At 43.4% G+C, this 14,071-nt stretch overlaps 1 protein-coding gene across 4 annotated transcripts in view; it reads right to left on the reverse strand.

Moving 5' to 3' along the window:
- The window catches only part of PLS3 (plastin 3), an 87,664-nt gene that overhangs the window by 39,426 nt on the left and 34,167 nt on the right, over positions 1 to 14,071 (reverse strand). For 2 of the 4 annotated variants that reach the window (XM_040406457.1, XM_040406460.1), the window contains exons 2-3: positions 6,534 to 6,583; positions 2,569 to 2,654 (exon numbers count right to left, since the gene is read on the reverse strand). In XM_040406457.1, the coding sequence (XP_040262391.1) occupies positions 2,569 to 2,638 (70 nt within the window). In that variant the 5' untranslated portion in view covers positions 2,639 to 2,654; positions 6,534 to 6,583. Of the gene's footprint in view, positions 1 to 2,568; positions 2,655 to 6,533; positions 6,584 to 12,936; positions 13,041 to 14,071 lie in introns of those variants that run through there. The other 2 variants (XM_040406458.1, XM_040406459.1) reach the window with 2 other exon arrangements.

Genomic DNA, 14,071 nt, shown 5'->3' on the forward strand with positions numbered 1-14,071 from the left:
CAACATGACGATTCGTTCATTGACTTTATACACAGGAAATTACAGAATTGTTATTCAGTGACTCACCCAAAATGACAGATATGCTGAAACTTGCTCAAAACCGAAGGTATGGTAATATAAAGCATGAAGAGTAATGAAGCGACCAGCATGAAGTAATGAAGCTACCAATTCTTATTTCTCAAAAGGGAAATTCTACATGAGATTCCCCATATCAGACAATGAGATTTGGGTAACAGGACATGAAAGAACCACTATAAATATACCACAATTAAGACAAGCTTTGATGCCAACATACAAACTCCTACGAGATTCCATGTGTCCAAGAAGGGAGTTGCTTGAACAGGGCAAACATCTACTGGACAATGCCCAAAATAGCTCAAGATCAATATTAAATGGGTACTCCGGTTAGATTAAGTTACTCACTATCCAAAAGACAGGGGGTAACTAATAGATCAGTGGGGGTCCTACCGCTGGGACCCCTTACCCCCTGCAGGCCCCCTGAAATGAACGGATCAGCCTGTCACACACTCGTGTGGCTGCTCCATTCATTCGTAAGGGAGTTCCGGAGATATACCCAAGTACAGCTCTTGACTATCTCCAGGATTCCCAGAAATGAATGGAGCGGCTGCACTAATTCCCCAATCGGCTGCTCTGATCATTTCAGGGGGCTGCAGGGGCCATAGGGCCCCCATTCTCAGGATCAGTGGGGTCACAGCAGTAGGACAACCACCAATCTAATCTAATTGAAATACTCCTTTAAAGAGTATTTCTGGTTGTAGATATTGATGACCTATACTCAAGATAGGTCATCAATGCCTGATCAGTGGAGGTTTGACACCTGGTGTAGGTTCTGTGTGTCGCCGCTTTTCACATAATGGCTGCAGGCCCTCCTGCAAACTCTGATGCAGCCATCAATGGCAAACAATAGAGTTAAATGATGGCCACATCAAAGTTCTCAGAAGGGCGGGAGAGCACCTACTACCATCATGCATAGTCTGGAGACACATAGAACGAACACAAGGTGCCATGATCTGTGGCGCCATTAGCTACCATGGCCATTCCCGTTTGGTATTCATGGAGGGAACACTGAACACGGTATGTCCAAGACATTGTAGAAACAGTCCTACTCTTTGACTTGAGAGAGGTAGTGTTCCAACAAGTTAACGCCCAACCACATACTGCCTGTTCTATACAATGTGCAGGACCCCCCTTGGTCAATCCAATCGTCAGCTCTCTCCCCCATCAAGAATATCTAGGACTGGATGGGGAGGCAGATCTCCCATGCACAGGAGCTAACAACCGCCTTGGCTGAATTACCGATCCACGTTGGAAGAGCTTGGAATGACCTACCACAGAAGGATAGCCAGCATGTGTATGACAGTTACCATGCCAGAGTGACAGAATATATAACAAGTAGGGGAGATGTCATCCAGTATTAATGTGACACTGCCTCAACATATACCCTGCTGCAGAACCCAAAATAAAGGGTGCACCACCTTGGTTATGTGAACATTGACCAAGCACCACTGGCAGTTTATACTAAACCCATGAATAGTCACTCAAATCAACAATGAAGCAGATTGTAACTCTTCCTTTACATAAGAGGCCTTGTTTAAAATATAGAATCAACCATCTTGTGTCTAAAAGTGTCTAAATCTGAAACTGTAAGAAAAAAAACACATAATGCAACAGCACTCTGCAAACGAAATAAAATACAATAATGCCATAGTAATAGAAAATATTCTGGTGCTAATCCTACGCTTATTTTGTAAATTTTAGATTCTTGGCAAATACACTTTGTACAAAATTATTTGGGCCCGTCTGCCAAACATCAAGGCCACCATAAAATGATAAAAAGCAGAGTGGACCCAGCATGCATGTGGAACCTGCACTCCCTGAATTTTATGGTGGTCGTTATGGCACATAACAGGTAGCATTTAGTGTTAAGTTCCTCCCGTCTTACAAAGATCGCCTTGACGTGTGGCAGACAGGACCAAATCATTTTGTACAAAATGTATTTGCCACGAATCTCAAATTTACAAAATACGGGTAGCATTAGCACCAGAATGTTTTCTATTACTATGGCATTATTGTACTTTATTTGGTTTGCAGAGTGCTGTTGCATTGTGTGTTTTTTTTTCTTTGTTTCTAGCCATGGCAGCGCGCACCTGCGCATTGGGATGTGGTGACTGACCCCTTTTTCTTTGCAGTAAATCTGAAACTGTGCCAGCACCAACTCATCCAGTGCAGGTTGCTGACTGAACTTGTCAGAGACACTCCTCTTCAAACTACTGGTGCAATGTAGCAATAAAGAGTTACAAGTGTCACCTAAAAAGGAGCACAGAAAACAGGTTGAGATTGACAAGAACAGAAGTTTAGATACTGCCATTCTTTCGTTTTTCCTAAGGGTCTCTGCATCACAGCACGTTCCATTTTGGAATGTTATCAGACGTGAAGAGCTTTTGAAGCCAGCTTCTAATTTACATGAGGAGAACAAATGCTGCACTAAAAAACAGAACACTCCAACAATAGAAAACACTGATAAAAACTGGAACCTGAACTACTCACCAACTCTACCAAATGCTTCCCTTAACTCTTCCAGTTCATCTTTGGAGATTTGTGTCGTGTGTGCCATCATTGGCGGCTGCAGTTTCCTACAAGACAAATAAATCTCAAAATCTGCTACACGTTAAATGAAACGTTTCCCAGCAACAGTAAAAATACAAAAATAACTTACCACTCATCTTCCCTCCAGTGTTATGCCCGGTCCTCCCTGCAGTGACGTCCCGTACACACTACATCACCAGTACAACCAATCACTGGCCTCAGCCGTCAGGTGTCGCATACTGCTAAAGTCATCGATTGGCTTCACAGTGAGCTAGTGTGTACAGGACGTCACTGCTGCAGCTAGGAAGTTAACGTTAGTGCTGCCGGAGCGTGATGCTGGAGGCAGCAGGAGAGAAAAGAGGAGAGTATAACTTCCTCTGATATTTTAGTACATTTACTACTTATGGGAAACTTTATAGGGGTTTTCCAGGGTACAGATATTGATGACCTAACCTGAGGATAAAGTCGGTGCGGATCCAGTACTCCCACTGATCAGCTTCTTCAGGCAGCTGCGGCACCAGTAATTATACAGTGTAGAAAGCTCGTACAGGGTGTAGTTTCTGGAGCCGCAGTTCTGCAGCTCATCTCCCATTCACTTGAATGGGTGCTGAGCTGCACTACAAAGTGGACGGAAACTACACTGTAAAGTTTCTTGTGCCCCAGCTGCCCAAAACAGCTGATCGGTGGGGGGGGGGGGGGGGGCGGGAACACTACTGATTTGATATTGATGACCTGTCTTGAGGATAGGTTAGCAATATCTGTAGCCTGAAAAACTTTCTAAGCCTATTTATCCACTCATTTTTTCTAAAAATACTTTTTAATACATTAATAATGATATTAAAATCAATTCTGAACGAACTATCAGTTCAGAGAAAAACCTAAAATAAATGTTCCCGCCATATATGTAAATGAACCTTAGATGAGTCCTGTCTCCTCCATGCTTCAGAGATGAGTCCAGCGTTCACTGACTCTTAGCCCAGCCACGTTCACTGTGAAGGAGCCCAGCACCGCCCCGCATCCTCCGAATCTCCTCCTTGCTCCCCGACGTCACAAAGCTAGAGCACTGTAATCTCGCGATGCGCGAGCTTACGCATGCACAGTTCTCTCCCTGAGGCTGATGCCAGCACAGGGAAGGAATACTATGCCGACACTGCGCATGAGCTAGCTCGCGCATCGCAAGATTACGGCGCTCTAGCTTTGTGCCGTCGGGGAGTAAGGAGGAGACTCGGCGGATGCGGGGCGGTGCTGGGCTCCTTCACAGTGGGCGTGCCTGGGCTCTGGAAACATTAGTTACAGCTCCTTGGGCTTCTTACTTACTTCATTTACATATATAAAATCGTTTTTTTGACACAATAAAAGCACAGAGAGCTATGGGGACTGGATATTGCAGATGTGCTAGCGGCCATCTAGCAGTCTATGTCTTCAGCTCTATACCCAAAATCCATGTGACAGGTTCCCTTTAAGGATGAGCCTCATTTTGTAATGGGAAACAAATAAACTAAAAAAAAATATTAATCATAATTGTTTTTTGAGGGGGGGAGGGAACTAATTAAATAAAAATGCAAATCCACCTCTTTTACACCATGCACAGTGATATATAAATAATAATAAAGCAGGATGGTTTTGAGGGATGGGTGAGCCTTATTTTAATGAACTTTATTTAACTTAACCTTTGTGTCTACCCAAGCAGCGATCAAGCATCTAGTATTTCAAAGAATTATTGCCGGTCTGTGTTACATCAGGCAATCTACTGTATTACCCCACGTCTCTGGCATAGCCTAAAAGGGGTTACCTAACCCCTATAATGACCCCAAAATGCCCGGCACCACATACAGGTTATACTTACCCTGCTCCCTGAAACTCGTGTTACTCCTGATGCCCACACAACAGCCGCTGTGGGTGACGCTAGGAAGGTTCATCCCCGTCGCGGAATGCTATTGGCTGCTCTTCCTGTCGCTGGATGTTTTGGGAGACTTAGCGGTGGTCATGCGAGCATCAGGAGCGACGCGGGTGTCGGGGAAAAGTATAACCTGTATGAGTTGCAAGAGCATTTTGGGAGGAATTATAGGAGGTTGGATAACCTCTTTAAAGGCCATGTATACCATTGGATGCATTTTTTTTTTTATGATGGCATTTAACTTATTTTGGGCTAAAAAAATCATATTTTCAAATTGCCTTTATTAAAAATATGAAGCTGTTCTGTCAGAAAGTTTTTCTGTGCCGGTCATCTAAGAAGCCTCATCTCTAAACTACTAAGAGGTCATAAAGACCTATTTAAGCCACAGTCTTATCAGTAACTGAGCTATAATGAGTGTTTATTAGAGATGAGCGAATTTCATATTTTGAAATTCGTTCACACTTCATTTGTTGGTTAAAGGTGTATTGAGTTATGGATTCCGTTACCACGGAATATAACACAATTCTATAACGGAATGCCTTTAGAGCAGGGATGCTCAACCTGCGGCCCTCCAGCTGTTGTAAAACTACAACTCCCACAATGCCCTGCTGTAGGCTGTGCAGGCATGCTGGGAGTTGTCGTTTTGCAACATCTGAAGGGCCGCAGGTTGGGCATCCCTGCTTTAGAGGCATTCCGTTATTCAGTCATAATAGAAGTCTATGAGCTGCAAAAGGGATCCGTCCCGTTTCCGTTATGCAGGGGAGTCCTCTCCTGCATAACGGAAACGGAATGGAACCATTCAGTTATGCATTCTGTCATAGAATTGCGTTATAGTTCGTGGTAACGGAATCCATAACGCAATTCATCTTTAACCAACAAACGAAGTGTGAACGAATTTCATAAGCGGAAATTCGCTCATCTCTAGTGTTTATAATGTGAGAGAGCAGAGATAAGAAGTCTGTCTGCTCCTCAGATGACTGAAAAGACAAAAAATAAATAAAAAAAATAAAATCGAAAAAGGTAGCTCTGTACACAAAAAAGGATTTCCTATTGTTAATAAAGATAAACTGAAAAAATTATTTTTAGCTCAAAATAAGTACAATGCAATCATTTTTAAAAATTTTCCCCAAAGGTGTACATAGCCTTTAAGACAGATTACTACAGCAGATCTGGCTAGGCCGCCGACTACTTTGGTAACCTATTGGTGCCTTTTGGGATGGCAATAAGCTGACAGAGCTGGATTCACTGCTGGACTGAAGGGGTACAACACCCAGGCCACTAGAGAGAGGTTGATTACATGGGCACAGCTACGGAGGATAGGCCATCAATATCAAAATCCCGGACAATGCCTTTAAACGTCGGACCATTCCCTATATACAAAACTGCTGAAAATACTGACGTGCTAGCTTGAGAGTTTAACAGAGAAACACATTTCCAGGAGTCTAGGGTTAATATAGGGGAATACTCTGTTCTTCACCTCTTTGAGAGTGACTATAAAAGGGGTCTATCGGGAGGTCCTGTCCTTCAAAAGGACAGATTTAAATACCTCTGGATAGGTCATCAGTATCTGATTGTGAGGGTCCGACACCTGGGACCCCCACAAATCAGCTGTTTGAGAAGACTCCGGCGCTGCTGTGGGCACCGTGGCCTTCTCCCTGCTCACCTAGTGTAGAAGATAGTTCATTAGTATTTAAGTATCGGAAAACCAGTTTAATTAGATCAATAACACATTTTAGGAATGGAAAGCGTCCAATTGTTAACGTCCCCTGTGGGGGCGCTGCATAGAAACCGTACACTGATAGGTTTCAAAATGGATTACAACTGATCTCTGGGGGTCACAGAAGGACAATTTCGGGTCCGCTTAATATAAATAGCCTTCTAACAAGTAGGGACTGGTTCCAGTGCAGAATCCCTTTAACAAGACAGTGATTGCAAGAATCAGCAAGAGACACCCAGTAAAGGCCACATACAGTACCTTCTATACAAATACAACTTACAATCAACTGTGGTAACGGAATAAAAAACTTACCCTTGTCAAAGACTTCTTATAAAAGCGCTCCCTTCAGTGTAGCTTCACACCTAGAAAAAAACAAAACTATATATATGAAAAACTCAATCGTGAACAGTTAATTTCCATAAATCTCCATACAATTTAAATACACCCAGCTTTACATTAAACAATATTATTTATGTACATGATTACATAAAAAGAGCGATTAAGAGGGTTGTCCCCATCAGGACAACCTATATCCACACGCCCTATCGGAATATGTAGAAATGGTGGACAGTCCCCAACTTGGTACCCCTTCCTTTACGAAGAGAGTGGCGCTTGCTTGGCCATACTTCGGCCATCTACACATAATTTGGACAGCCCTTTAAAGGGAATCTGTCACCTCCGGCAATCCCTAATAAGAACGCTGATACATGTATAGATCAGTCATTTGTATGTCGATACTCACCCCCATTTCCTTGCTGTGCACCTGCAAACCAACCATGTGATGCACCGAGAGGACTCCTGTGCACAAGTACAAAGCATTTCACAGCCGGTTAGTGGTCCCATCGCGGGGGATTGGGAGGTTTTGGCAGAACACGCTCATAATTCAAGCCGCATGAAAGGCAACCCCTTTACCATCTCGTGCCTCATCTATCACACCCATGTGTGCACCCAAGTAAAATTCTATGCAGTCATAAAAAGCTATAAAATGTAGTCAGTCATTCTCCTAGTTCGCCACAGTGTGATTTAAAAGCACAAACATGTAGGTGGGAAAATAAAGAAAAAAAAAAAAGTTTCCCAAAGTCTGCATAAGAAAACAAAATCTACCCACCCACACGAATACAGATTTACCGAAGGGAGGCTAAGCATTGTCTACCTGCCAAACCATCTAGATGCAACCAAGCAAAGACTGTATTTCAGGCCTTGGACACTAATTACCCAGTATCTCCCGTTTATATCCCATTTTAGCTCTTACGCCACACAGTAACAGTCAATTTACTCTCTGATTACAGCCGTGACTGGCAACGGCCATATATCTCTGGAAGATTAGCAGCTCATTTTACGAATGCAGCAACCTACAGCAACTATCAGGCTCTCCATACTTCTCGAAACATGTATCTTCACGTTCAGGCTTATACAAGCCACATTCCACACATGACGATAGAAAGAACTGTATGTAAAAGGCTCACACACCTTACAACTCAGCGTAAATTGGTCAGACATAAGACCTTTAAATCGGGTTTTCCAATTATTATTATTTTTTTTTACCAATGAACCTATCCTCTGGATAGGTCATCAGTATTTGACCGGTAGGAATCGGACACCTGGGACCCCCGCTGATCAGCTGTTTGAGAAGGCACTGGAGCTCGCAGATTACCCTAGGTCGTGTCACGTCACGTTCATCCACCGCATGGCATAGGTGCAGCTCAGCCCCACTGAAGTGAATGGGGCTGAGCTGCGATACTAGGTACAGCCGCTCCAACCTTGGGCACTCCAGCTGTTGTGAAACTACAATCCCTAGCATGCTGTAGTCATTTCCATGAGAGTTCATAGAAGAGCACAGCAAGTATGCATGCTGGGAGCTGTAGTTTCACAAAAGTTGGGGTGCCCAAGATTGCCTACGCCTGTGATACACAATGTACGGTGCTGTGCTTTGTGAGCTGAGAGAAGGACACGGTGCTACTGCGAGCTTACTAGGATCAGTAAAAAAAAAAAAACACAACTTGGAAAACCCCTTTAACAAAAATTGGAAATTACAAGGCAAAACATCACTACACTTTTGGATACGAAGGCCTTAATTGCATCCTCGCAGCCTAGAATAAAATCAGTCAGTTACACTAGTGAATTGGTTCGTAGAGCTACGTACGTACAAATCCTATCTGTTCACAGTAATTTATTTCTGGCAGGCGGACTGTCCCTCTACTGCCAGTAAATTGTATTTTTCATGAGAAAATCATCATCTCCACATGCGCTGTTAAAGTGAGAATATACTCATTAACTAATCCAAATGTGGATTCTTAATTGATTGTGGTGCTCGTCACAATTCTGGGTCTAAGTTCCTTATTATTTTCATGCATGCGCCGCTACTCACAGTAATGGCGCATGTGCAAGAGTAAGCTTTTCTCTCAAGACTTGGGACAGTTCTTCTGCCACTTGTAAATTAATGTGATGAACGAATCGGATGTAGCAGTGTGAACCGATTTGCTCATCACTAGTGTACACCAAACACCAAAAAACTGGTATAAATGATAAAATCCGGTGGAGCCAATGGCCCTGTCCACACAACGCCTTTACCATGTTCCAATTTTGGAAAGTGCCAAGAGCAAAAAAAAAAAAGCCATCTGTGAAAAAAATGTTGAAAACATGATGTTTTAAAAGTCACAAACTCAGATTTTTAAATGACACTCAATGTCCTGACACCTCATGGAATCAGGAACCAGCGCAGCTTCTCATCTGGGTTCTGAATTCAAGGGAATCGGTCAGCTCCAAAACACTTCCCAAACTAGAGTAAGCAGTGTATAGTGTAAGTGACACCAAGTCCGGTTAGGTCATTTTTATCTTCATGCTCACTTGCATTCTGACGCTGTGCTTCTACAAACCAGCAATAAAATGCATTGAGAGGACTCCTCTCCATTACGTGCACGAACTTGGAAGTCCTCTTAGTGCACTTTACTGCTGGTCAGCACACTATACACTGCTTACTCTAGTTTTGGAGTTGAAAAAATCCCTTTAAGTTAGGGGTCTGGCTTAGGTCTGATACAAATACACAGTCTGAATAGGAATGATGATATTTATACTGGGTCTGCTCTGGGGTCCGATATTAATGCAGGGGTCTGGTCCAAGATGTAATAATATGAGGCATTCTGAATATACTTAGGAGGTCTGGTCTAGGGTATGATAATACACTGGTCAAAAAAATAAAGGGAACACTTAAACAACACAATGTAACTCCAAGTCAATCCCACTTCTGTGAAATCAAACTGTCCACTTAGGAAGCAACACTGAGTGACAATCAATTTCACATGCTGTTGTGCAAATGGGATAGACAACAGGTGGAAATTATAGGCAATTAGCAAGACACCCCCAATAAAGGAGTGGTTCTGCAGCTGGTGACCACAGACAACTTCTCAGTTCCTATGCTTCCTGGCTGATGTTTTGGTCACTTTTGAATGCTGGCGGTGCTTTCACTCTAGTGGTAGCATGAGACGGAGTCTACAACCCACACAAGTGGCTCAGGTAGTGCAGCTTATCCAGGATGGCACATCAATGCGAGCTGTGGCAAGAAGGTTTGCTGTGTCTGTCAGCGTAGTGTCCAGAGCATGGAGGCGCTACCAGGAGACAGGCCAGTACATCAGGAGACGTGGAGGAGGCCGTAGGAGGGCAACAACCCAGCAGCAGGACCGCTACCTCCGCCTTTGTGCAAGGAGGAACAGGAGGAGCACTGCCAGAGCCCTGCAAAATGACCTCCAGCAGGCCACAAATGTGCATGTGTCTGCTCAAACGGTCAGAAACAGACTCCATGAGGGTGATATGAGGGCCCGACGTCCACAGGTGGGGGTTGTGCTTACAGCCCAACACCGTGCAGGACTTTTGGCATTTGCCAGAGAACACCAAGATTGGCAAATTCGCCACTGGCGCCCTGTGCTCTTCACAGATTAAAGCAGGTTCACACTGAGCACATGTGACAGACGTGACAGAGTCTGGAGACGCCGTGGAGAATGTTCTGCTGCCTGCAACATCCTCCAGCATGACCGGTTTGGCATTGGGTCAGTAATGGTGTGGGGTGGCATTTCTTTGGAGGGTCGCACAGCCCTCCATGTGCTCGCCAGAGGTAGCCTGACTGCCATTAGGTACCGAGATGAGATCCTCAGACCCCTTGTGAGACCATATGCTGGTGCGGTTGGCCCTGGGTTCCTCCTAATGCAAGACAATGCTAGACCTCATGTGGCTGGAGTGTGTCAGCAGTTCCTGCAAGACGAAGGCATTGATGCTATGGACTGGCCCGCCCGTTCCCCAGACCTGAATCCAATTGAGCACATCTGGGACATCACGTCTCGCTCTATCCACCAACGTCAAGTTGCACCACAGACTGTCCAGGAGTTGGCAGATGCTTTAGTCCAGGTCTGGGAGGAGATCCCTCCGGAGACAGTCCGCCACCTCATCAGGAGCATGCACAGGCGTTGTAGGGAGGTCATACAGGCACGTGGAGGCCACACACACTACTGAGCCTCATTTTGACTTGTTTTAAGGACATTACATCAAAGTTGGATCAGCCTGTAGTGTGTTTTTCCACTTTCATTTTAAGTGTGACTCCAATCCAGACCTCCATGGGTTGAAAAATTTGATTTCCATTTTTTAATTTTTGTGCGATTTTGTTGTCAACACATTCAACTATGTAAAGAACTAAGTATTTCAGAAGAATATTTAATTAATTCAGATCTAGAGATGTGTTATTTTGGTGTCCTTTATTTTTTTGAGCAGTGTATATGGGTTTGGTCTGGGGTGGAAAATTAATAAATGGGTTGTAAATAAATTTAGCCATACCATTTTCAATGAGCCTAACCCCTCATAAGAAAAATCTGCACTTCCAGATTAACACCTCATTATAAAATTCTAAAAGTTCCTCTAAAAAAAAAAAAACTAACATATTCAAGTTCTTCCTACTTCCAATGGGGAAAGATGCTTGAGTGCTGTCTTTGGACTCCCGGTCACCTCTACAACTTACAAGGACACCTAAAATCTTCCCTGTGTCTTCTCCCATTTCTCTGACTGATCTCATAGGAAAGCCCCATATGTTTGCGCTACTTTATTAGTAAGCAAGGGACAGGAGTTGGCACAGCCCACATTCACGCTGGGAGGCAGAAACACAAACTTAACACTCCCCTTAAAATTTACGTTTCAACATAGGTCACATCCTGGATGACGACATTTCACAGGGATAGGCAGCAGGAAATACACTTCTTTGTAATAGGGAGTGTGACAGAGGAAGGGAAAAATGTACTATCTGCACAGCTAAACCCCATCAGTACACTAGAGTTTATCATTTTATGTGTGCCATGTCTTATAGCCAACAAATACAAGTCTGGGACTACATCCTGAGGACTGCACATTGCCCTGCACTACACTGTAATCATGGCTATCGCATTTCAGTTATAATTATATGGAAATTATAGAACAAGTTTTACATAGTTTTGCAACTAAAGAGGTGGAGTAAGAATAGGGTTTTTAGCAAACCCTCCCACTTGGCCAGACCTTTAAAGGAAAAAGATTGCTTACCTGCTTCCCAGCGCTGGGACCTCGCTCCTTCTCCAGGCCTATGGTGCTCCTCTGGGCTACCTCAATGTCAACATCTGGTTTGACATCACCGCAGCCAATCACTGGACACGGCAGAGACCGGCTCCCTTTGCATTATGCGGCCAGTGATTGGGTGCAACGACGTCAAACTGGATGTTGACATCGAGAGAGCCCAGAGCAGCATTGCAGGCCTGTAGAAGAAGGAGCGGGAAGCCAGCATGTAATCTTTCCTTTACAGGTCCGGCCAAGTGGGGGTGGTTTGCCAAACAAAAAAGACAAACATTCTTTCACAACCTCTTTAAGGAGACTCCAGTGAGGTTCTATGCAAGCTCTATGACCTGTGCAGAGGTCAGGAGGGAGTAGATAAGCTATGTTATCACCTATTGTGAATAGTGAACTCTGTGTTATTTATATAAAAGGTGATAACTTTTCATCATTATCATTACAGGCAGGATTAGAATTACAGTTATCTGTACAGACCAGGAAGTGGAGCTTATTATTAGACTTCGTGGCCAGTACGCAAGCGGCAAGATTTATTTTTTTGTTTTTTATTAAATATAGATATTGCGATGGAAAATTTAAAATACCAATACAAATTCTTTAAAAATAGGTTTAACATAAGCCATGATTTAAACAATAGGTCATTTCCTGGTGACATTTCCTTTTAAAGGGCATCTACCTCCTGACACATCCTTTCGGTTTAGGTACCTACTAGACAGAACGAACCCACCAAATTCCCTTGATCTCCTGACGAGGGGACCAAAAATGGGCTCAGGCCCTCTCATTTACATACAACATGCAGAGTCCTGTGGTCTATTGGGGTATGCTCAGATACGCTGCAGATTATCCATTACGGAAAAGTGGGATTTTACCAAATTTTATCCACAGCAAAAACCATGGTGGAAAATTTCACCCCATGAGGCTGAACCCTTAGCTGGCCATACTTTATTGGGGTATCTAACACATGCCCTAAAAATAAAAGGAACTGAAAAGCAAAGGTTAAATTTTTTTAAATGAATGGAAGGTTTCAACAATTAAGAGGACGACACAATGACAAAACATAAAATACAGTAATAAAGACACCTAACGAACAGAGGAATTATAAAAGTGCATGCTGCTACACGATCAGAAATACAAAAGTTACCTCTTCTATGCTCACCACTTATGCCCTCTATATTCTCCTTCTCTGCCGACCAAGCAATGACAATGGAATACCTGAATGTGAGACACGAGTGACTGCTTCTCCACCTCTACCAGTAAAGAATGCAGTAAATGACAAATTTAGCAAAAACACACATGGTTAGCCCAGGGTGTGTCCTGTGTGAAATCACGTCACTGAACAAACTAGATCGGAATTACTGAAAACGAGGAGCATAAGGTTTGCAGACAAGCTGCAATAGTACATAGTGTACTATAATAGTCTGAGCTTATAGAGGTGGGACCATAGCCTGTTAGCCAACATGGTAAGTGGCTGTGAAGAGTGTCTCTCTGGAGGAATGAGACTGTGTAATGCCTCTATTGTCCTGGGGAGGTGCTGTAGGCAAGCAAAGTACAGGATGCCCGATTCACTCACAAATTATTGCAGATTCCAAGGGGGCCATGTTATTAGTTGAAAACAATTTGTCCATTGTAGACCACCAGTCCGTTTTTACAATCTGTACCAGCTTGCGACCGCTCCGGGCCAATCACTGGGGTTATCGAAATTTTAAAAAAAATATTCACACATTGAGCTGTGGCGACATGTCATACCCAATGTTTCCATGTTATGTCAAAGATCTCCTATTGAAATCAGACTGTATTGTATATGTTCTATACAAAAGAGGCTAATTTATACAACTTCAGATGCCCCAACCTTCGACTTGTATCAAAAGGGTATGAAGCTCGGTGATCAGTGGCGTCTTATCTCAAAGATCCTCACAAAGATCTCACTTGTCAGCATTTAAGGAGAACCTTAACTTAACACCCATACAAAAGGTATGTCTGATCACACCTATGATAATAAGTGTCCAGAAGATGTCCTAGGGTTTCAGCAGCAGAACAAGCTCCAGGCCTTATGATTTCTGCTCTGAGGATCTTTAATACAGTATACTTTACAGTGACTCATCATTTGCTTTCATCTTAACATAGGAATCTGGCAGCATACTACCCAAGCCCGTGCCTTCCCTGTGCTTACAGAAGATATAGTATCATAAAGGCAGCATTCACACGACCGTAAAAAAAAAAGCTGTCAAAAAAATGGCCATGTGAATAGTCCAATAGACCTCAATGGGTCTGAAAAT

This window comes from Bufo bufo, chromosome 8, assembly GCF_905171765.1.
Source record: "Bufo bufo chromosome 8, aBufBuf1.1, whole genome shotgun sequence".
NCBI lineage: Eukaryota > Metazoa > Chordata > Amphibia > Anura > Bufonidae > Bufo > Bufo bufo.